At 44.7% G+C, this 21,906-nt stretch overlaps 2 protein-coding genes across 3 annotated transcripts in view; both read left to right on the top strand.

The window, feature by feature from the left end:
- LOC100349877 (olfactory receptor 6C75) overlaps positions 1–21,906 on the top strand; it is a 98,083-nt gene that overhangs the window by 64,543 nt on the left and 11,634 nt on the right. The window lies entirely within an intron of this gene.
- Positions 5,766–12,190, top strand: LOC100349619 (olfactory receptor 13A1). Its single transcript, XM_051836947.2, has one exon. It carries the CDS (start codon positions 9,680–9,682, stop codon positions 10,604–10,606), a length of 927 nt encoding a protein of 308 aa, XP_051692907.1. The 5' UTR covers positions 5,766–9,679; the 3' UTR covers positions 10,607–12,190.

Here is a 21,906-nt window from a genome sequence, read left to right as displayed (position 1 = left end):
TATATGACAAGCTATGCAACGCCACATTGTCTTGACTGCTGTAGCTTTTGCTTAATTTTTTTAAAGATTTTATTTATTTATTTGAGAGGTAGAATTACAGACAGAGAGAGGGAGAGACAGAGAGAGAGGTCTTCCATCCGCTAGTTCACTCCACATATGGCTGCAGTGGCCAGAGCTGGACTGAGCTGAAGCCGGGAGCCAGGAGCTTCTTCTGGGCCTTCCATGCAGGTGCAGGGGCCCAAGGACTTGGTCCATTTTCTACTGCTTTCCCAGGCCATAGCAGAAAGCTGGATTGGAAGAGGAGCAGCCAGGATTCAATCCCCATGTGAGATGCTGGTGCCACAGGTGGTGGTCCTCTTTGTTCTTTTGAATTCTTCTCTCTTTAGTTTTATATGACTGAGTTATTTCCGAAGTTTTGTCCTCAAGATCAAAAATTGGTCCATTTTGTTGTTGAAGCCCTTGATTGCATTTTTATCATTTTTCTTTTAAAGATTTATCTATTTACCTGAAAGTCAAAGTTACACAGAAAGGGGAGCGGCAGAGAGGGAGAAAGAGAGAGAGAGGTCTTCCATCTGCTGGTTCACTCCCCAACTGGCCGCAACGGCTGGAGTTGTGCTGATCCGAGGCCAGGAGCCAGGAGCTTCTGAGTCTCCCATGCGGGTGCAGGGGCCTGTATTTTTATCTTACTAATTGGATTTTAAATGTCCAAAATTTTTGTTCATGATTTCTACATTGCTATTGAATTTCTCATTCATACCGTGCATCGTCATTTGATCCATGAATCTACTTCCAACTGTATTTCACAGCGACGTCAATTCTTGACAGGACCCTGGATTTCTTTGCTTACATTTAAACTTAATATATTGCTATTTGTTTTCGTTTTGTCTCATATATCCTCTTTTCTTGTTATTCTCATTTTCTTTGTTCATTTGTATTATTAGAGTATCCTTAATGATTCCACTTTATTTCCTATTTTGGCATCATAGTTATAACTCTGCTTAAGTTCTTTTAGGAGCCTATTTAGGTCTTATTGTATTCATTTTTAACTTATCACAGACTCTACCAAGTGATATTATATTACCTTTTATATACTATGTGGGCATTACAAAAGTCTAATTCCATTTGTCTCTAGGTAGCTCTTATGTCATTGTTTTCATTCCTTTTTCTTTTGGAGCTGATATAAACCCTGTGATACAACTGTTATTTCTCAATAAGAAGTTGACCATCTTTTCAAATGATTTCAATAATAAGAAACCAAATATTACATTCATCCCCAGATAAACCCTCGGTTTTTTAATTCATTTCTTCATTCTTGAATAAATCCAGATTCTCATCAGGTAAAATTTTCCTTCTTACTAAAGATTTCTTTAATAGTTCTTTCTGCACATGTTTCTGGTGATGAGTTACTTTATCTTTTATATTTCTTATTTTCTTTTCATATTTATATTCAAGAGATATTTTACTGTGTATAAAATTTTACACTTTTTTGGTCTTGCATTTAAAGATATTTCTCCACTTCTTGCATGCATTGAGTCTATAGAAAATCCTCTGTAATTCTTAGATTTGTCTCTCTGTGTTTAGTGTGCATTTTTTATGCTCATGGTTTTTAAGATTTTTCTCTTTATCACTGGTTTTAAGCATGTGTTTTGGTGTGAACTTCTTCATGTTTATTGTGTTTGGGGTTCATGAACTTATTGTCTGTAGGTTTATATTCTTCACTAAATTTGGAAAAACTTTATCTGTTACTTACTCAAGAATTTTTCTTTTCCTATTTCTCATATGTGTAGGAGATATAATTACACATATATTAGGTTTCTGATGTTGTGTTACAGCTCACTAATTCACTGTTCTTATTCTTTTTTTTTTTGCTATTTTTGTTTCTTTTGGGTATTTTATTGGTGTTTTCTCACATTCACTAGTGTTTTTCTTGCAATGTCTCACCCAGTGTACTGTTAATCTCAGACATTTAGATTTACCTCTAGAAATTTTTATATCTTCTTTGTCTCTACTTAATATTGTCAATATTTTACTAGCTTCTTGAACACATGTATTTCAGTGTCTGTGTCTACTAATTCTATCATCATTGCTTTCTGAGTTGTTTTGACTCATTTTTTAATTATAAGGAAATATTTTATGACGTTTGTTGCGCATGTTGTGCAAATTATGTCTGCCATGGGAATTATGTGAATATTCCAAGGTAATATGGACATCCGAAGAAGATGACAAGGACCAATAGTTTCTTTAAGGAATAATGACTTTTGCTTAGCTCTTTTACTGATTTCTCATAAAAATTGTGCAGAAGATTGGATTCACAAACACTGAGTATAAAGAAATAGAAAGATTGAAGAGGGGAGAAATAAAATTGAGGAGCTCTGACAGGAGACTATTTCTTTTCTCAGGAATGTAGGCGGCAAGGCCAATAGTTGAGTGTGAGGGGGGAAAACAGAAGGGGGCAGGTCTGAAGAATGGGAATTGTGCTCAGGGATGTGCCTGGGTGATGAGAAATGAACCAGAACGTATTCAAAAGGTCATTCCAGCTGGTCCTGGCTGAACTTTGGACATAGCATAGGAAAAATGGGCAGTTTTACTGCCCAGACAGGACTCCTGAAGATAGTCTACGGATCCATAGTTTTTCCCCAAGTTTCCAACCATTTCTTTTTTCTTTCTTTCTTTCTTTCTTTCTTTCTTTCTTTCTTTCTTTCTTTCTTTCTTTCTTTCTTTCTCTCTCTCTCTCTCTCTCTCTCTCTCTCTCTCTCTCTCTTTCTTTCTTTCTTTCTTTCTTTCTTTTTTTGACAGAGTGGAAAGTGAGAGAGAGAGAGACAGAGAGAAAGGTCTTCCTTTTCCCTTGGTTCACCCCCACAGTGGCTGCTGCAGCCAGTGCGCTGTCGGCGCACTGCGCTGATCTGAAGCCAGGAGCCAGGTACTTTTCCTGGTCTCTCATGCAGGTGCAGGGCCCAAGGACTTGGGCCATCCTCCATTGCACTATCGGGCCACAGCAGAGAGCTGGACTGGAAGAGGAGCAACCAGGACAGAATCTGGCGCCCCGAACAGGACTAGAACCTGGAGTGCCTGCACCGCAGGTGGAGGATTACCCTACTGAGCCGTAGTGCCGGCCCCAACCATTTCTTTGACCAACAAGACTCACCCACCTGACAGTCAGTTTTCCCCACTGCTGCTCAGCTCTCTTATCCATCAAGTGGCAAATGTTTAGGTTCACATAAATTTTTAGTCCCACCACTTTGAGATGCTTTCCAGACTTGTCATTACCTTAAATTTCTCTTTTAGCTTTCAGTGTTGACCACTCAATAGTCTAATTCTTCAGTCTTCTCTTTATTTCCTCCTCTTTGTATAACTAAATACTCATTTTTCATTTCTTTCTTGAGTATCTATTCATGGGAGTAGCATATAAAATTCACTTTCACCTCCAGTCTCCTTGTCTAAATCTCCTGCCTCTAATTTCTGTTTGGATATTGTGGCAATTATTATTTTTTTGCTCCCTCCCCCAAATTTATTCCCCCTTTTTCATGTGCTTGTGTCTTCCTTCCTTGATGACATTTCCCAGGTTCTTTCTAGTGAGGTGATGCAATGTGATGTAAAATTCTGCCAACACTGTGAGCATAAGCTCTGTGTGGAATATCTGTCTCACTTGCTTGAGACAAATCATGTTCTTTGAGCTTTCTGCTTCTTCCCTTCCCATGAGGTGAAATGTAGAGGTGGCAGCAGCTTCCTTGTGTCAAGGGGAATAACAAAGAGCCATTGACTTGAAGAAGCTGTTTACCCTAATGGTCTAGATGCTTGCATCTTACATTGGTGTGCCTGGGTTTGCTTCCTGGCTTGGGTTCCTGCTTCCTGCTAATGTGGACCCGGGGAGGCAGTGTGATGGCTCATCTAATTGGGTTCCTGCCATCCTCATTGAAGACCTGTGCGGTGTTCTCAGCCCCTGGCACTGGTATGGCCATGCTCCAGCTGTTGCCGGCGTTTGGCGAGTGAACCAGTGGATGGCAGCTCTCTTGTCTCTTTCCCACACTGCCACCCCTTGAATGACTTTTATTGTTTGTAAAAAGAACCTGGGCTTGCCTAACGAGTTCATAGTGCAAAACTTTCACACCAAGTCTGGAAACTACCCTAACCCTCATGCAAACCTTTAAACTGTTGGGTGAAAGGGAAGGAGTTAAGCCAACATATTTTGTTATAATAGTGTAGGCTTTAGTCTAACATACATTTACTTCTGAATGGTAACATAACATTAATGTCACAGAAAGAATTCCTAGTTGGTATACCTTTGATTTTGTTGAAGAATCGGTAACCTACTTTGGCCTAAAAGTGCCAAGTCAGAAGTCTTCTTTGTAATTATTTCAATAGTTCCATTATGGTGACCCATCCATAATGGTAACGGACAGCTTGGAAAATGGATTCATGCATGTCATTTTATTTAGTCCAAAGGAAATCCTGAAGGTAGGTATTATTATTCTCATTGCATATTTTGAAAAACAAATGCAATTATAAGTCATATACAAATCCACATTGCTATTTAAGTAACAGAGTCAGGTTTCAAAGCCATTAATGAAAAATAACAATTCTCATTCCAAGAATATCATGCTGCTTAGCAAATACTTGAAGTACCTTTTGGTAACAAACCTACTTTACTCTCCTATCAAACTAACCAGTTGCTTAATAATTGCGTGCAAAAGGTGCTAGCTATATTTGGGCACGTCTCTAGGGTGATGGGTGGTATATGTGTAGCCTAGTCTCTGCCTGCTAATACAGAATAATCCTATAGTGGAAAAATAGAATTAAAATATGTTTATTTTGGCACAAAATAATTTGGAAATCCATGTATGGTGTTCTCATAATTTTCCACAGACGTTTTGAGATTGTGTGTGTGTGTGTGTTTGTGTGTGTGTGGTAAGCCTTTTCATTGTGATAATTGTGTCCTGGGGTGGTTGAGAGAGCAGCCCACAGTGACAAAACCATCAGCTTTCAGGTTTTCAAGGTCCTGCAGCCCGTGGCATGGCCACCGGGGCCTGGTGGGGGAATCCCTGGAGGTGACAGACAAGGCTCTTTGCCCTCTGGGAATCAGGGGTGGTTTGACTGAAGAAGGGACTAAGATCTGGCGGGAGACGGTGGAGATGGGACAGGGAAGTAGCAAGGAGACCAGGAGCCAAGGTGTGAGTGATAGACAGTGCCGGCCAGCTCTGTTAGCTGGGTGGAATCTGCAGAGGAGGGGGACTGTTGGCTTTGTGCCTCTCGTCTTCCGTGGAGGGCAGAGCAGAGATGTCAGCTGCTGGCCTGACCTTCTCCTTCGGTGCCCAGAGTGCCCACATTGTTATGAACACTTGGCACTGGGTGGGTCCCTGTTCCAGATTCTGAGCTGTGACATGGGTGGGTCCTGCTGCCCCTGACTTGAGCCTGTGCTCTTTACCATGTGCTAGAATCAGGATTCTGAACTGGCCTTTGTGTGAGCACCAGGGACAGCCACGTCCTCAGCAAAGAGGCAGTTAATTTAATTGCTCCTTCAGGGTCCACTTAGAGTAATGGCTGTGAGCCACTCTCCCAAGTGTCTCCCGCAGGCATGGACAAACTTGGCGAAACATCAGTTGGATGTTCAAGGAGAGAGTGGTTTAAATACAGGCAAAGAACCTTCTGTCTAGACTGACTGCCACAGGCTTTGCAGAGTGTCACTGGGTTCCCAACCTCAACCGCCACTGAGAGGGAGAGAGAGAGAGAGAGAGAGAGAGAGAGAGAGAGAGAGAGAGAGAAGAGAGAGAGAGAGAGAGAGAGAAAGAGAGAGAAAGGGTCACAGGTAAACTCAGCTCCAGGAGGGTGAGATCGCTTTGTCAAGGTAATTATGTGTGTTCCGAGGATGGCTCATTGCAGTGGGGATTTAAAAACAGGGGAATCTTCTGTTTAAAACTCCGAGTCTTCCTAATCTGGATCAGTCGCTAACTGTTGGGTTTCCTTGAACTGCACAGGGTCAGTTGCGTCTTTCTGCTTGTGTGTCATGACTGGTCAGTCAAGGAAATAGCTCTGGCAGATGCCAGAGCCTGCTGAGACTCCGGGTTTGCATTCCACACCTCAGCCATAAAAATGCTCAAATCAGCTCTTGGTTGATTTTTTGGTGGCTTTTTTTTTTTTGGACATTGGATGGAGGTAGATTTAGGTAGGCATCTAAAATATCATACAGCCAAGAATCCTGGGAGTGGAATTCCAAACATGTGAGACACAACACTAGCTTTGTCTCTGCTCCTCTGTGTGACTCTGGCAAGCCACTTAGATTCTTTTGTGATTTTCCAAAAAAAAAAAAAAAAGAACAAAGTCATCTTCAAAATGTCTTTCAGAGCATATGAAGTTTTGGCACGTTCTGATGCTTAGTTTTCTGTTTGTGAAATCTTTGCAGTAGGAACATCTACTTTCATATATGATAGGACATTGAATTATTTTGTATCTGTGAAAATCCTTCAACTCCTTTAGAGATTAAAACAATGGGAGTAGACAAGTTCTCAGCTATTCATGGCAGTGCAGATTCTCCATCTGTGAAACCATCAACAACAAAGTGGATCTAACAATATCTCACTGAAAGCAAAAATGTATTCTGATAAAGTTCCATCTATCTTCAGGAAAAACTCAGGGAGGTGAAAGGTTTTTGATTCTGGGGATTTCTGAGGACAGCCATTGCCATTTCTTCCACGAGATTGCAGCAACCCTCCAGATGCACTTCATTCTCTCGGGAGCTTGGACACTGAAGAGTTCAAGTGTGGGGAACAACCGTGGGTTAAATACCCTGTCACCTTGCCTGTGGGAGCCACCGTGCCGCCTGGAGTCGTGTGTGCTTCAGCTTGGTCATTGCCACCTGAAGTCCTTTTCACTCCTGTTCTTGGTGATACTCTTGTGGTGCTTGATGAGAATGAAAGCCAGTGCCCCAAGAACCTCGGGGGAGAAAGGTCTTTGTTTTCCTGAAGGAGAAGTAGCTATTGAGGTTCCACAGAGGGTCCTTGGTCATTGTCACAGAAAGACTCTTTGCTTCTTTGATTTCCTTATTCACCGACCAGACCAGGGGACTGTCCACCTGCCCTGGAAGTCCCAGGGAGTGGGTAATATGTCCCTAAATGTGAGTGGGTTTGTTGAAACTTCTCTCTGCTCAGCACCTGTTCACAGCCTCCATTAATGCAACAGATTTTTTCTCTCTTGGTTCTGGACGTGTTTAGAGAGAGGTTGGCATTAAGGTTTCCTTTGTGAAAAGCTGTCTTGGTGCCCCAGCAGTGGCTTAGGGCAGGTCTGGCCCCCTACTGGTCTCTGGGTGCAGCGGCAGCTCTGTGATCCTGGCCAGCATTGTGCACCACTATGGATTGCAGAAGAGTGAGAATCCTAGGGAGGACATTAGCAGGCAGGAAACCTTATCCGGGGATGTCTGGGGTAAGTCCAATTTTGTTTTTTTTTCAGCCTGGAGTTAAACAGGAGCCACCTACTGGGCTGTGGTAAGGAGTAGGTGAAGTTAGAGCTGTTTTCTCAGATGGCCCCATTGAAACCGAGCAAAAGTGATTGTCCAAATCTTTTCTTCCCAAACGAAAATGAAACGGCCTAACACACACATTGTTGATTTTCTCCAGCCAAGTCTCGGAGCTATTCTGACACCTTGCTGCCAGAACCATGTCCATCACTATCACCAGCTCTGAACCACCCCACCCTAACTCTGCTCTCAGCTCTTAAGGACAGAGAGCAGCCTTCACCTGCTAGAATAGTGATGTACTAGAGTGCAGGTGATGTTTCCTCATGTTGTGTAAATCTTTCAATGTGTTAGTGGTAAATCCGTTTCTTGAGGTTTGACAAAGATAGAATTTTTGTTTAGAAATGGGCACCTTGGTTAGCTCTTTTATTGAATAAGGAGTTGAAAAGATGGAGAATGCAAGTGTGATCCCATGCTGATTTTTATCTCAAATAGTGAAGTAGGTGCATTGTCTTCAGAAGAGAAACCTTTCTGCTCTTTTTCACACTAGACTGTTCTATAACATCATTGCAGTGCGGTTGGGTGCTAGGCATAGGGCTGGGTGCTAGGAAGGGGTGTGCTGAGATAAACGGGGCATACGCAGCAACCTTAGAAGGGACAGCTGGGTAGCCTGATCACAACGTGATGTGCGATGGGTTCCAGGACAGACGAGTAGAGAACACAGATGGACACAAAGAAGTAGGAGTCCTTTCCGTGCCCAGGGGAAGGATGTGCAGAGACAAGGTTGGCTGATGGTGGATCTGGTTCTTGGGAAAGGCATTCCTGGCTGAGGGGGTTGCAAGAACAGAACCAGGAAAGCCTGGTGTGACCTTGGTGCATTGGCCATGCTGGGAGTGCTGGGCAAACCCGGAGTTCTTGGTTTGAGGGTTGAGATGCATGGGGAGAGAGCCTGGAGAGGTGGGGCTCCTGGCAACTGTGGCTGGGAGCATTGGTTTGGGCAGCATGTGGAGGTTGGAGGTCATGGAACAACTGTTAGAGTTCCTGATTGTCCTGTCTTGGAAGCAATGGGATGAAAATACCACAAGCTATCCACACTGTTCAAACTCTGGTCTATCACTCACCAGTTGTTTTTTCTACTAGTACATGCACAAGCCTCCTTCTTTGTTTTAAACCAAAAATGAGATCGGATTGTGCATATTACATTTAATCTTTTTCATTCTCTGTTATTGGATTTATTTTTTAAAGATCTATTTAGTTTTATTTGCAAGGCAGAGTGGCAGAGAGAGGGAGTGACGGAGAGAAAGCAGAGGGAGAGAGTTATCTTACGTTTTCTGGTTCACTACCGGAAATGTCCATAACAGCCAGGGCTGGACCACACCAAAGCCAGGAGCCAGCAACTCCATTGGGGTCTCCCATGTAGGTGGCAGAAACTGAAGCAGGTGGGTCATCAAGTGCATTAGCAGGAAGCTGGAACAGAGTGTAGGAGTCAGCACTGTAACTGGCGCTCTGATATGGGATGCAGGCGTCCTAAGAGGCAGCTTAACCTGCTGAGCCACAACACAACCTCTAGTTCTATCTTAAGAAAAGCATCAGTAAAACACTCCCAGAGTACCAGTATGACAAGTACTCAGCATTATATTATATTAGTAAACTGACTTTTAAGGGTATAGGTTGATTTTAAAATTTCACTATTATATGCAATTTTGTGACCCTGAGACTGGGATGAATTAATAAATTCCTCAAAAAAAGGTAGAGAACATGAGAAAATGCATGATTACCAGTAGCACTGCTCTGACACTGTGTTTTGAATTACTTCCTCAGGATACATGGCAGAAGGGAGAGGGCTGGTTCCAGTGGAACAGGCACCCTTGCTAACGGTAGTCACTGCCATGCTTATCTAACCTCGCCAAGTCACAGATGGTGAAGAGTGGATCACTTGTTTCTTTGACTGGGGTTCAGTGATGCTTCATGAATTTAGCAGGCCATCTGCATTTACTTTTCATGACCTGAATGCTCCTGACCCTTGCCTACTGTAAACTGGTGTGTCTGTCCTAATTACTACATCCTAGTGCACCTGCGTAATGTTGCCCAGGCCGTGGTGTCAGGTATGGACGTAACAAGCTAGCAGCCTTCCTTGGGATACCTCTCCTCCCTCTCTCTCTAGCCCTGAATGACGTGAAGCTGTGTGTGGAGATTCACCTGACAGACACAGAACCCCCTCCCAGCCTGCAGACTATGAGTAATGAGACGCTGGTGACCGAGTTTATCCTGCAGGGTTTCTCAGAGCACCCCGAATACCGGGTGCTCTTTTTCAGCTGTTTCCTCTCTCTCTACACTGTGGCGCTCACAGGCAATGTCCTAATCATCTTGGCCATCACCTTCAACCCTGGCCTCCACACTCCCATGTACTTTTTCCTGTTTAACTTGGCCACCATGGACGTGATCTGCACTTCCTCCATCATGCCCAAGGCGCTGGCAGATCTGTTGTCAGAGAGGAGCTCCATCTCCTACGGGGGCTGCATGGCTCAGCTCTACTTCCTCACGTGGTCTGCGTCCTCAGAGCTGCTCCTCCTCACGGTCATGGCCTATGACAGGTACGCAGCCATCTGCCACCCCCTGCATTACAACACCATGATGAGCAAGACGTGCTGTGGTGTACTGGCCACGGGCGTGTGGGTGCTCTGTGCCTTCAACACGGCCATCCACACAGGACTGATGCTGCGATTGAGTTTCTGTGGCCCCAATGTCATCACCCATTTCTTCTGCGAGGTCCCTCCCCTGCTACGTCTCTCCTGTAGCTCCACCTATGTGAACAGTGTCATGGTTGTCCTGGCTGACGCCTTTTATGGCATGTTGAACTTCCTGATGACTGTCATGTCCTATGGCTCCATCATCGCCAGCATCCTGAAGATGCGGACCTCGGAGGGGAAGAAGAAAGCTTTCTCCACCTGCTCTTCCCACCTCACTGTAGTGTGCATGTATTACGCCGCTGTCTTCTACGCCTACATAAGCCCTGTCTCCAGCTACAGTGCAGAGAAGAGCAAGGTGGCTGGCGTGCTCTATACCATGCTGAGTCCTACCCTCAACCCCCTCATCTATTCTCTGAGAAACAATGAAGTCAAAACAGCTCTCAGGAAGCTTTTCCCATTCTTCAGAAACTAAGTTTTGCTTTTAGAAGGCGTTTTCCTTGGAAATTATCATTTCATTGGGTATTGACCTTCCTGTGAGGGGTTCTGATGGGCAGATTTATGGACTAGAGAGTGAATAAAACCTGTCTTTTCCACCCCAGTAGAATGCCTGCATGGATAAGCTCAGAATTCTGGGGTCCTGGGGCTAGCTGATGTGAGGATTGGGACTGGGAGACAGCCCCCAGACCTCTGAGAAGTGGGGTTCCGTAGTCAGACCCCAAGATGATGCTAGTGCCAAACAGATAGAGAAGCAACGTGTTCCTTGTGTTCTAGACACACAGTCATGTGCAAACGTATGCACAACGTTCAGGGTGTAAATCCTGAAAGGACGCCTAGAATTTAGGTGTGTGGGCTACAAAGATTGAGTGAGGCAGGATGTTTGGACTGGTGGAAATGTTCTTTTTTTTAATTTTATTTGACAGAGTTAGAGAAGGGGGAGGAGAGAAAGGGAGAAAGTCTTCCTTCCATTGGTTCATCCCCCAAATGGCCGCCATAGCCGGAGCTATGCTGATCCAAAGCCAGGAGCCAGGTGCTTCCTCCCAGTCTCCCATGTGGGTGCAGGGGCCCAAGCACTTGGGCCATCCTCCACTGCCCTCCCAGGCCACAGCAGAGAGCTGGACTAGAAGAGGAGCAGCCGGGACAGAATCCAGCACCCCAACCAGGACTAGAATCTAGCACCCATATGGGATGCCTGCGCTGCAGGAGGAGGTTTAACCAAGTGAGCCATGGCACCGGCCCCTAGAGGAAATGTTTTAATGAGACTATTCTTCCCTAAGGAACCTTCTATGGCTACCATCTTAACTCAATTGGTTTCTCTTGACCCTGTTGGACTTTACCACATTGCTTTGACTGTAGAAACTCCACCTTTCATTACCTGATGAGAGATGCCCATGTCTTCTCACCCTTCCTTGAATTTGCTCTCAGACCACAAGGATCTGATCTACTGCATTGGTCTGGAGTGGGGACCACTGCTATGATTTGGCTATAAGAAGTCACATAGCACTGAAAGAAGGCAATACTAGCCTTCCATTGTTTCTGAATAAAACTGGGTAGACAAATCCTCCGTCTCGCATGAAAACAAGTCTTGAGCCTGTGTTCTACACCGTTGGGAAATTGTATTGGGAAGTCCATTCTCTTTATCCCGACCCATTAGGAATGGTAGGAGCAAGATGTGAATGTTAGGCTGTATCATTTGACAGAATAAAAACACAAATTGTGTGCTATTGCAGTTGAAGGTTGAGTTTGATGTGTTGGCTCTGATTCTTCTTCATTCAGCATTCTCATTATCATCCATCAGAAGCACGTTGATTTTGGGTATGAACTTCAAGAATTTGTTGAATTGTGGCTGACAGTGGTTTAGGAACATAGAAGTTACAGGCCAGTTACAATGTCTTCTAATAGCATTATGATCCTTCAATAAGATATTGAAAGTCTCAATGTTTATTGGAGACTCTCCAACAAGCAAAGGTTTGAAAATGTCCACCAATGACTCAGAATGATCACTAGTATATTTTCTTTTTAAAAATATTTTATTTATTTATTTGAGAAGTAGAGTTATAGAAAATGAGAGGGAGAGACAGAGAGAATGGTCTTTTATCCACTGATTCACTCCCCAGATAGCCATAACAGCCAGAGCTGTGCTGATCCGAAACCAGGAGCCAGGAGCTTCTTTCAGGTCTCCCACATGGGTGCAGGGGCCCAAGTACTTGGGTCACTTTCCACTGCTTTTCCAGGCCATAGCATAGAGCTGGATTGGAAGTGGAGCAGCCAGGTATTGAACCAGTGCCCATATGGGGTGCCGGCGCCACAGGAGGAGGATTAACCTACTGTGCCACAGCACCAGCCCCACTAGTATATTTTCAACATAACAAAAAGGGTTCTTATTATATGACTTGTCTTAGTTTCTTATAATTTCTGCATTTTCTACATTTGTAACAGATTTTTAAAAAGCACTTACACAGTACCGAGAGTTCAGGAGACCGTTACAAATTTGACAAAATAAAAATATAACACTTGCTGTGCATTCTTAGAGAGGTGCTGATGCAGTGACATGGACCCACAGTGACTTGCACCACGATGGTGACGATAAAAAGAGAAGGCATGAGAGTGCTGTGTGTCAGGTGTGTGTCATGGAGTTGTAGAAGCCCAGGGAAGAAGTGTGAGTGTGGAAAGAGCCCTGAACTGGGAGGGAGGGAGGAGATCGGGGTTCAAATCCAGACTCTCTCAGTAGCATTCGGCTCACTTGAGCCCTAGTTTTCTTCTAAGTACGAGGACAGTATGTCCACCTCGAGATGCTGCCAACCCGGAGTGAGGGAATCTAAGAAAGGGAAGCCAAGAGCTGAGTTTAGGATGCTATTCTTGGTGAGTGACCCCTGGGGACGAGGATGGCCATGTCACAGTCCCTGCCCAGGGCTGGCTCTTGGAGAGTGGCTAGATTGAGTAAAAGAGGTTGAATTGTACGGGACCACCCAGGTGGGGCTTTGGACAGCTGTGGACTTGGCTCTAAAAATCACCCAGTGGGGAGAGGCCATTGGAGTAAGTAAATGAGAAGCCACTGCGGTGGTCTCTGATGCAGAAGGGGGGTGCTGCTTAGCTCAGGAATCTCCAGACTGAGACACGACACCATCCTCACCCAGGAACCTCACTTAGGGACTCCCTGGCAGAGGTGGGAGGCTCACCTTTCTGTAGTCCTGAATGCTGTCCCAGCTCACCAGAGCCATCTGTTTTCTTGTTCTCCAAACTCAGACAGGTCCCCTTTGCTCTTCAAGTCACTCCTCCCTCTAGTGGCTGTCGGGCTCTGCCACTTTTGTCCCTCTGAGTCCTGGGGGAGCAAGCAGCTTGTCTTTCTCCCTGTGTGCTGGCACACATTCCTCACTGCTGGACTGCTGTCTCCTTCGGTGTTTGCCTTCTCCGGCATAAACCCCTCCAGCTGACCTGATAATGAAGACTTTGTTCTTGTGGTGGATTTTGCAGGAACGGGCACTGACTGGCACCCTCTGCTGGGCACTCAGAGCAGCTGTTGCTTCCCGGTTATGTTCTCTCTCAACATTAATCCTGTGATTTAGTCCTGGACCCACCCTTAACCCCCAGGCACTCTGCCGGTTGCACGTTCTGGGCTGGCTGACCATGACGTCCCAGGATCAAGTCTTTAAGAGCCAGGAATGATAGAACTTCTTTTTTCCCATGTCACCCATTCCTCAGCTTTCTGTCTTTGATGCCTACAAACCAAGGAAACACATGTTCCTTTAACTCCCCAATCATAAGCCCTTGCTCCTTTGGTCTTCCTGACTCAAGCGACCTCCTGTAAATGGTGGGTTGGTTTGTCATCATTGCAACTACACTATCATGGCTCTGGCTGGTGGGGACAGGATCCGGGTCCTCTCCATGGAGGCTTCTGCACCAACTGAGGCCTGAACTACAAAGCTGTCCATCTGACACTATAGGTCATGTCCTTCTGATATGAAATCTACAGGGGCAGGAGGCCTGAGCCACCTTCTCAGAAGTAGACTTCTTCTGGAATAGTCTGGCAGGTTCAGTTGTTTATTCCAGAGAAAGGGCAGCTCTGTAAGCCTGGGGAAGTGTAGACTCTATTGCACAGAGTAGATTGTGATTTTATTTTATATTTTGAATGGATCTAAGGAGACCTTTTCTCTTGGAAAGGGGGGTGGAGGGCTTACTTCCATCAAAGGTGAGCAAGAAGACATTTGACAAGGCAGGGCTAGGCCTTGGTCTTCCTCCTGCAGCTGGGTGAGTTCATGGCCATTCTCATGAGAGGGCTCCACCCTACAGGCCAGGAACACAGCTGCATCATGGCATCTCAGCTGCCCAACCAGAGTGAGTCCCTGGCATTCTCTACAAATCCCTGGGATGAAGAAGCAGCCTGGGCTCTTGAAGAAATGGCCTCCTGTAGGTAGCTCTATGCCACATTCAAGAACAAGTGGAGACAGCCCCTTGTGTTATCCTTTTCTGGGGCTGAGAAAACTGTATGCCTTTGGCAGACTAAATGCCCGTACACCTGGGTCTGAACCTACTGGTGGTTTGGTGCTGAGGTGCTCGGCCTTGATGTGCTCCCGTGTGCTGCCCCTTACCCTGCAATGCTTGCACTCAGTCTATGAGAGCCTAATCCGACCATGAAGCCCATCAGAATCCTTCATTTTGCTGCCTTAGAATCAGCAGATGTGGTTGTCCAGCACTGCACATGAGCGCTTTCTTACGATGGAACTGTCCCCTAGGTTTGTCTGAAGCTCAGCCTCCTGGGGACTTCTGCACGACCCCGAGGAAGCAGCTCCTACACTGAGCAGTGTCTTCATTTTTATTCCAAGTGCTTGCCCCCACAGAGATGAGAATGCAAAGTAGAGGCATAAATAAGACACACAAATGAGAGAAGGATTTGTTTAAAAGTGAGGGAGTAAATATACATTCATGTGTGAGTGTGGGAAACCCCTTGGAGAGATACCTACAATGAGCTGGTCAGAAAGCTGCCTATGGGGAGGCCAGAGGAGGACCAATTAGCCAACAAGTATGAAGTAGAAAAGCCACTCTTCCACAGGAGTATAGACAAGGGCTATACACAATAGCTAAATCATATGTCAGTTTCATTCTTATACATTTTTTATTTTATATATTAACTAACACATTTCAGAGAAAACATATGATGTTTCTCTATTGGGGACTGGTTTATTTTACCAAGAAAAATTATCTCTACTTTCCATTTTTGTTGCAAAATAAATTCTTTCTTATGCTTGAATGGTGTTCCATTTTGTATACACAGGCCACATTTTCTTCATCCAATCATCAGTTGATGCACAGCTGGGTTGATTCTATATCTTAGCTATTCTGAATTGAGCTGCTATAAATGTGGTGGTACAGCTAACTCTTTCATACACTGATTTCATTTCGTTTGGGTAAATTTCCAGGAGCAAGATGGCTGGGTCAAAGGGTAGATCTGTTTTCAGAGTTATGAAGAATGAAGCTGGAAATTAACAACAGTAGAACCTCTAGAAAATATATAAACACATGGAGACTGAACAACATGCTCTGTTTGACTTCATAGAAGAAATCAAAAGAGAAATTTAAAAATTCCTCGAAACAAATGAAGATGACAACACAACATATCAAAACTTATGGGATACAGCAAAAGCAATGTGAAGAGGATAGTTAAAGCAATAAGAACCTACATCAAGAAATGGGGGATCTTGCTAAAGATTCTGCTTCCCACATGTGGTTCAGGTGTTACTTCGCTAATAATTTTACTGGACTGACAAAAGAACTGCATTGTCATTGCTTTTTTTTTGTCTCTGAAATTTGAAAAAGTTATTGGTCTCAGAGAGTGGATTATCTTTGGTAATCTTTATTTTTTTGTTTTTATTTTTTTTTAACTTTTATTTAATGAATATAGATTTCCAAAGTACACCTTATGGATTACATTGGCTTCCGCCCCTGCAATGACTTCCCTCCCACCTGCAACCCTCCTCTTTGCCGCTCTCTCTCCCCTTCCATTCACATCAAGATTCATTTTCTATTCTCTTTATATACAGAAGATCAGTTTAGCATACATTAAGTAAAGATTTCAACAGTTTGCGCCCACATAGAAACACAAAGTGAAAAATACTGTTTGAGTACTAGTTATAGCATTAAATCACAATGTACAGCACATTAAGGACAGAGATCCTACATGAGGAGTAAGTACGCAGTGACTCCTGTTGTTGACTTTACAAATCGACACTCCGGTTTATGGCATCAGTAATCTCCCTATGCTCCAGTCATGAGTTTCCAAGGCTATGGAAGCCTTTTGAGTTCACCAACTCTTATCTTATTTAGACAAGGTCATAGTCAAAGTGGAAGTTCTCTCCTCCCCTCAGAGAAAGGTACCTTCTTTGAAGACCTGTTCTTTCCACTGGGATCTCACTCACAGAGATCTTTCATTTAGGGTTTTTTTTTTTTTTTTTTTTTTTGCCAGAGTGTCTTGGCTTTCCATGCCTGAAATTCTCTCATGGGCTTTTCAGCCGGATCCAAATGCCTTTAGGGCTGATTCTGAGGCCTTTAGGACATCTGCCATTCTATGAGTCTGCTGTGTATCTCGCTTCCCATGTTGGATCGCTCTCCCCTTTTTTTATTCTATCGGTTAGTATTAGCAGGCTCTAGACTTGTTTGGTAATCTACTTTAAAAAATTGAGCAAATGCATAATATTTTCACTATGCTTTTTCTACAAGTATAAAATACAAAGCTTAAAGATTATATTATCTTTGATTGCTTCCACCTTTAGCTATTATTAACGTGTTTGGATATGTAATTTCTTGAGTTCCTGTTTCCTTTATTTGGGTATAAGCTATGGTAGTAATCATGGAAGGAGTGGAAATGGGGAGAAATGCTTTCATGGGTGTGAGACTTCCTATGGGAGTTTTGAATTAGAAATTGTTATTATGTAACCTCTGAAGGTACACATGTTTCTGAATTGCACAATCTAAAATGATTGTTTATATTTGCATTTACTTCAATATAAACACAGAAACACTGAAAGTTTTCTATCTGCTTGAATTATTTATAAGAAAAAGCAATCATGATTCTTGACCAGGATGGTGGAGCAATCGGCTGTCACCTTTTCCAATTCCCTTTCCCAACTACAGACGCACATCCAAAAGCCAAACCAGCCCTGGGAAGGTTTGAACACTTACTGAGGAAACTGCAGCAACACAGGTGACCAAGTCACAGTGAGTGTCCGCCCAGGAGATGGCCAAGAACAGAGACAAAAAGTTGAAGCTGTGAGCCACACGTCCTGCACAGGACACCAGCATCTCCTGCCACTGACAGAAGCAGCAGTCCTTCCTGCTGGGATCCCAGAGAGAGATGTTGCTGCATGCACCTGCCCCTCGGGAAGGAAGCACGGTTGTCTCCCTCTAGCACCCGAGCTGTTACTTCTTCCAGCCTGCCCGTGTCTCTGACCTTGTGTCTCTGCTTCTCTACGAATGCTCGTCGGAGGCCCCAACTCTGTGTCTACACAGCATGGAGAGCACCTCCTGATCTGAAGCTTTGCCATGCGGAGAGAGCCACACCTTGAGGCTTCTGCATGTTACCTCGCGTCAGACTGCAGCTGAGCTGACGGTGACAGCAAGTGCACACTCCGCTCCTGACTGAGAGACGTGCTGCATGCACCCATTCCTCAAGCACTAGAGCCTCCACCGTAGTGGGCAGGATTGCTCTTGGCACTGGGCCAAGGTTTCTCTGGGCAACGGCTTGGGGAACTGGCCCAGTTGCAATGGAAAGCTTGTTGCAGAGCCATTGTAGTTCTGCACGTTTCCCTTCGTAAGCACCTGCACCTCACATACCATTCTAACGTGGAAGTTCGTGGACCTGTGCCGTGGGCGTTGGTATTGTTACCTCCCCAATTCCGAGACACAGGGTTCTTTCAGGGATTCCCATGCTGTATGCCTCGTCTCTGTGCTGTCTCTGTGGTTCCTCTAAGACTGCCACTCATCAGACATCAGTGGTGCCACCACCACGAGTGGGTCCACAAGGCAGGAACAGTGCCAGTAGGGATCCCCTTAAACCACAGTTTCCCGAGTGGGAGAAAAAGAGGTTGGGTGGACCCTCGCAGTCAGTGATCCTCGAGACCTCACCAGCTCTCAGTGTCACTTAGGATGGACACAGTGTTGGGCCTTTAGGACTCTTGCATTTTTGTCAACGCAACATGAGTGTGCACAGAGCTGCTTGGAGACTACACTGCTGCACCCTGACCAGGGCCAGCACTGCTGCACTCCATCCTGAGGGTGCCCTTCCAGTCCCCTCTATCTTAGTAGATTTCTCTCCAGTGTGCAAAGAAGGGCAGAGGTGCATGCTCCTGCACACACACAGACGTCCTTGTAAGACAGAGTGAAGAGAAACTTCAGACCCAACAAATATAATTTCCCAGTCAGAAACCCCAGAGAGGTGGACATTTACAAACTAGCTGATTCAGAATTCAAGATAATTGTTCAAGGAAACTCAGGAGATTTTAAGAAAATACAGAGAAACAATTTATAGACATCAGGAAAACATAAACTGACACCCAAAATAAATTTCTCAGGGAGATTGAAGTCGTAAAGCACACAGAAATTCTGTGTTTGCAGAGAACAGTGAAGGAAAGAAAACCAAAATGCAACAGAGGTGTTAGCATCAGACTAGGTCACTGGAGAAAATGATTCTGTGAGCAGGCAACAGGTTACCGGAAACACAGAATCAGAGGGGAAGAGAAAAATATTCTGTTAGTGTCTTATGATGGACAAAGCCCAGGACATCCGGGATGAAATACATATTACATTTAGAGTGATAAGCATAAGAAGGATGTTGATTCTCACCAGGAACTATGGGAATCAGAAGATCATGTGATGACAACTCCCAAGTTCTAAAAGGACCTCAAACCAGCACATGTGCTGAGAGTATCCTTCAAAGGTGAAAGTCGTGTACAGAATTTTCAGGTACAAGTAAGATGAAGAGCTGAAGAAATTCTCTTGCAGCAAAACTAAAGTCCAAAAGGTGGTGAAGGGGGTTTGTTGGGTAGAAGGCGACTGATGTGACATGAAATTGCTGACCTGAATAAGGAATGACAGTCACTGGAGAAGTAATATATGAGTCATGCAACTAGTAAAAATGAAAAACACTGCTATTTTATACATTAACACTGCCTTCCAGGGGGCAAAGACCCCACAGACGTGTGGGCCTGACACTGGGTTCCCATGTCAGACACCAGAGCTGAGCCAAGTGTCCATTCTCCCGGCACCCTGAGTTGGGGAGTCAAATGAAGTTCAAACTACAGCAAGAACTCTCCTCTGTAATTTAGTTCTTTCACTCCAAGACACACACCAAGGGGAGGGAGTGACTCTGTTCCCCCAAAGACACATGCGAGCTTATTTCTAGCAGCTTTGATGATAATATCATTGAATCTGAGAGGTCACAGATGTCCATCAGTGGAAAGAGGGAAGGGTGTGATATCCTTTGCTGTAGAAAAGAACAAGAATGCAACATGGGAGACCATAGAGGAGTCTCAGAAACGTGTTGATTAAAAATGCCAGAGAAGAAACAGGAACTGCGTTCCATTTAAAACAGGTGAGGAGGAGCTGGCACTGTGGTGCAGTGGGTTAAAGCCCTGGCCTGAAGTGCCGGCATCCCATATGGGCATCGGTTCTAGTCTCAGCTGCTCCTCTTCCGATCCAGCTCTCTGTTATGACCTGGGAAAGCAGTAGAAGATGGCCCAAATCCTTTGGCCCCTGCACCCATGTGGGATACCCGGAAGAAGCTCCTGACTCCTGGCTTCGAATTGGCCCAGCTCCAGCCATTGCAGCCATCTGGGGAGTGAACCAGCAGATGAAATACATCACTCTCTGTCTCTACTTCTCTCTGTAACTCTGTCTTTCAAATAAATAAATCTTTTTTTAAAAAAGGTGAGGAGGTTTGAGGTTTGCCAAGGAGTTAAGACTTCACTTCCCACATCCAAGTGCCTGAATTCTATGTAGACACTTGATCAGTATAAAATAATCAATTCCTTGCTGTCTCTTAAATAAATGAAAACTAATTTTTTAAACTTGTTAATGATTTATTTGTGAATTTGAACATTAGAATTCCAGAGAGGAAGAAAAAGAGAAAGGGGGGGGGGAGAGAAGGGAGAGGAGAGAGAGAGAGAGAGAGAGAGAGAGAGAGATTAGCCAATTCTCCATCCATTGGTTAACTCCCCAGATGGCTACAATAACTGGGGCAGGGCAGATCAAAGCCAGGAGCTTCATCCGAGTCTCCAATGTAGTTGGTCCAAACACTGGGGCCATCTTTTGCTGCTTTTCCCAGGCGATCAGCAGGGAGGTAGATTAGAAGTAGGGTAGCTGGGACTCGAACCCGTGCCCATATGGGATGTAGCATCACAGGCAGCACTTTTACCCACCAAGCCACAACACTGGCCCTGAGACTCTGGTTCCTATTTACACCCTGGGGTTTATCTGAACTTGCACTGCTCTGGCAGAGGTAGGAAAGGATCTAAATCCCCCACCCCTTAGTAAGAAAAGGCAATTTGGGAAATCATAAAATCATAAATCCTGAGTATTATAGATACTCTACTCTTAACTATTTTTATGAGAGACAACTCAGACTTCTATGTGTCCATTTCATTATCTTTGCAACATAATTAAAAAGTAACTGTGATGCTTTTGTAACTATTTTCCATTTCCAACAGTACCCAATTAGCAGCCACCAGGGATCCAAGAGGCACACTGGTCTCCAGATGGCTCCTGATGTGGCTGCTGCCCACTGGCCCTGGTGGCTCCTGACTGGTGTCAAGAGACAGTCCAATGTCAGTCATATGATGGGACAATTCCATATATTTATTCTTGCAAGGGCATGTGTATCCTCCCCTGTCTGGAGAGTGCAATTAGTGGGAAACCTAATGCTTGGAACTCATTTTGGAGACAGAAGATCCATGGCCAAGACACCAGGTTAAGTGAGGAGAACATTTCTGTATCTTTGCTGCACTGAAGTATTTTTCCAGAAAACAGCATTTCTTGCTGGAGCTGGCTGGTTCAGGATTAGGAGCAGGTTGGGGATCTGGGGCCTGGGATCAGAAGGGAGGCTATGAAGACACTTTGGGAGTGCACATGGACTGATTCCAATTTCCAGACACCGAGAAAGGCTGTGCTCCCTTCTGTCTCCCAGTGTAAAGTGTTCCACTGAGTGTCACTTTGCCTCCTCCTAGTTTGGAAATTTGTGTAGTCATTGAAGATGGATGATTAGCAGACCTGAGGCATGCGATGAAGTTTTCTCTGCGACAATCAGGGACATTTCAGGCGCAAGTGTGTCTTTTCTTACCTTTCCAACTTCCTAGCCCAACATTCTTGATATTTCATCATCTGCAAAGATCTGCAGATAGAGCTCTGGTGACACTAAGTGGCCCACGTGGCACTGAGTCAGTCATTCATTTGTGGTAAACTGAGGTGGAGTCTGTTCCTCTTAAACAGACGCCCCATAGTGAATGGTTTGGCTAAATCAAAGAGCTAGTTCAGGGATCTGAGAGGAGCACAGGTTGACCAACGGGACAAAATCTCCCCCAAGAAATGTTAGTGGGTGTAAAGGGCAAAGGAAATATTTGTTTTATGTGGGATAAATGTAGGAAGGAGAATGAATGAGAGATTAATTGTAGGACTCAAGTCACACCATGGATCTTTTTCTCCCTTGTGGCCATCCTTTACCTAAGGATGGGAAGATCAAAAGGTAAAACTTCTGGCCTGGATGACTGCTTAGCGTGATGTCAGCCTTGG

The sequence above is a fragment of the Oryctolagus cuniculus genome, chromosome 15 (genome assembly GCF_964237555.1).
Source record: "Oryctolagus cuniculus chromosome 15, mOryCun1.1, whole genome shotgun sequence".
Classification (NCBI taxonomy): domain Eukaryota; kingdom Metazoa; phylum Chordata; class Mammalia; order Lagomorpha; family Leporidae; genus Oryctolagus; species Oryctolagus cuniculus.
The sequence above is the reverse complement of the archived record's forward strand: the minus strand, read 5'-3'. Positions and strand labels throughout refer to the sequence as shown.

Bases quoted from the DNA above. Each gene is read 5' to 3' on its own strand.
- LOC100349619 (XM_051836947.2), top strand. From the start codon at position 9,680: ATGAGTAATGAGACGCTGGTGACCGAGTTTATCCTGCAGGGTTTCTCA.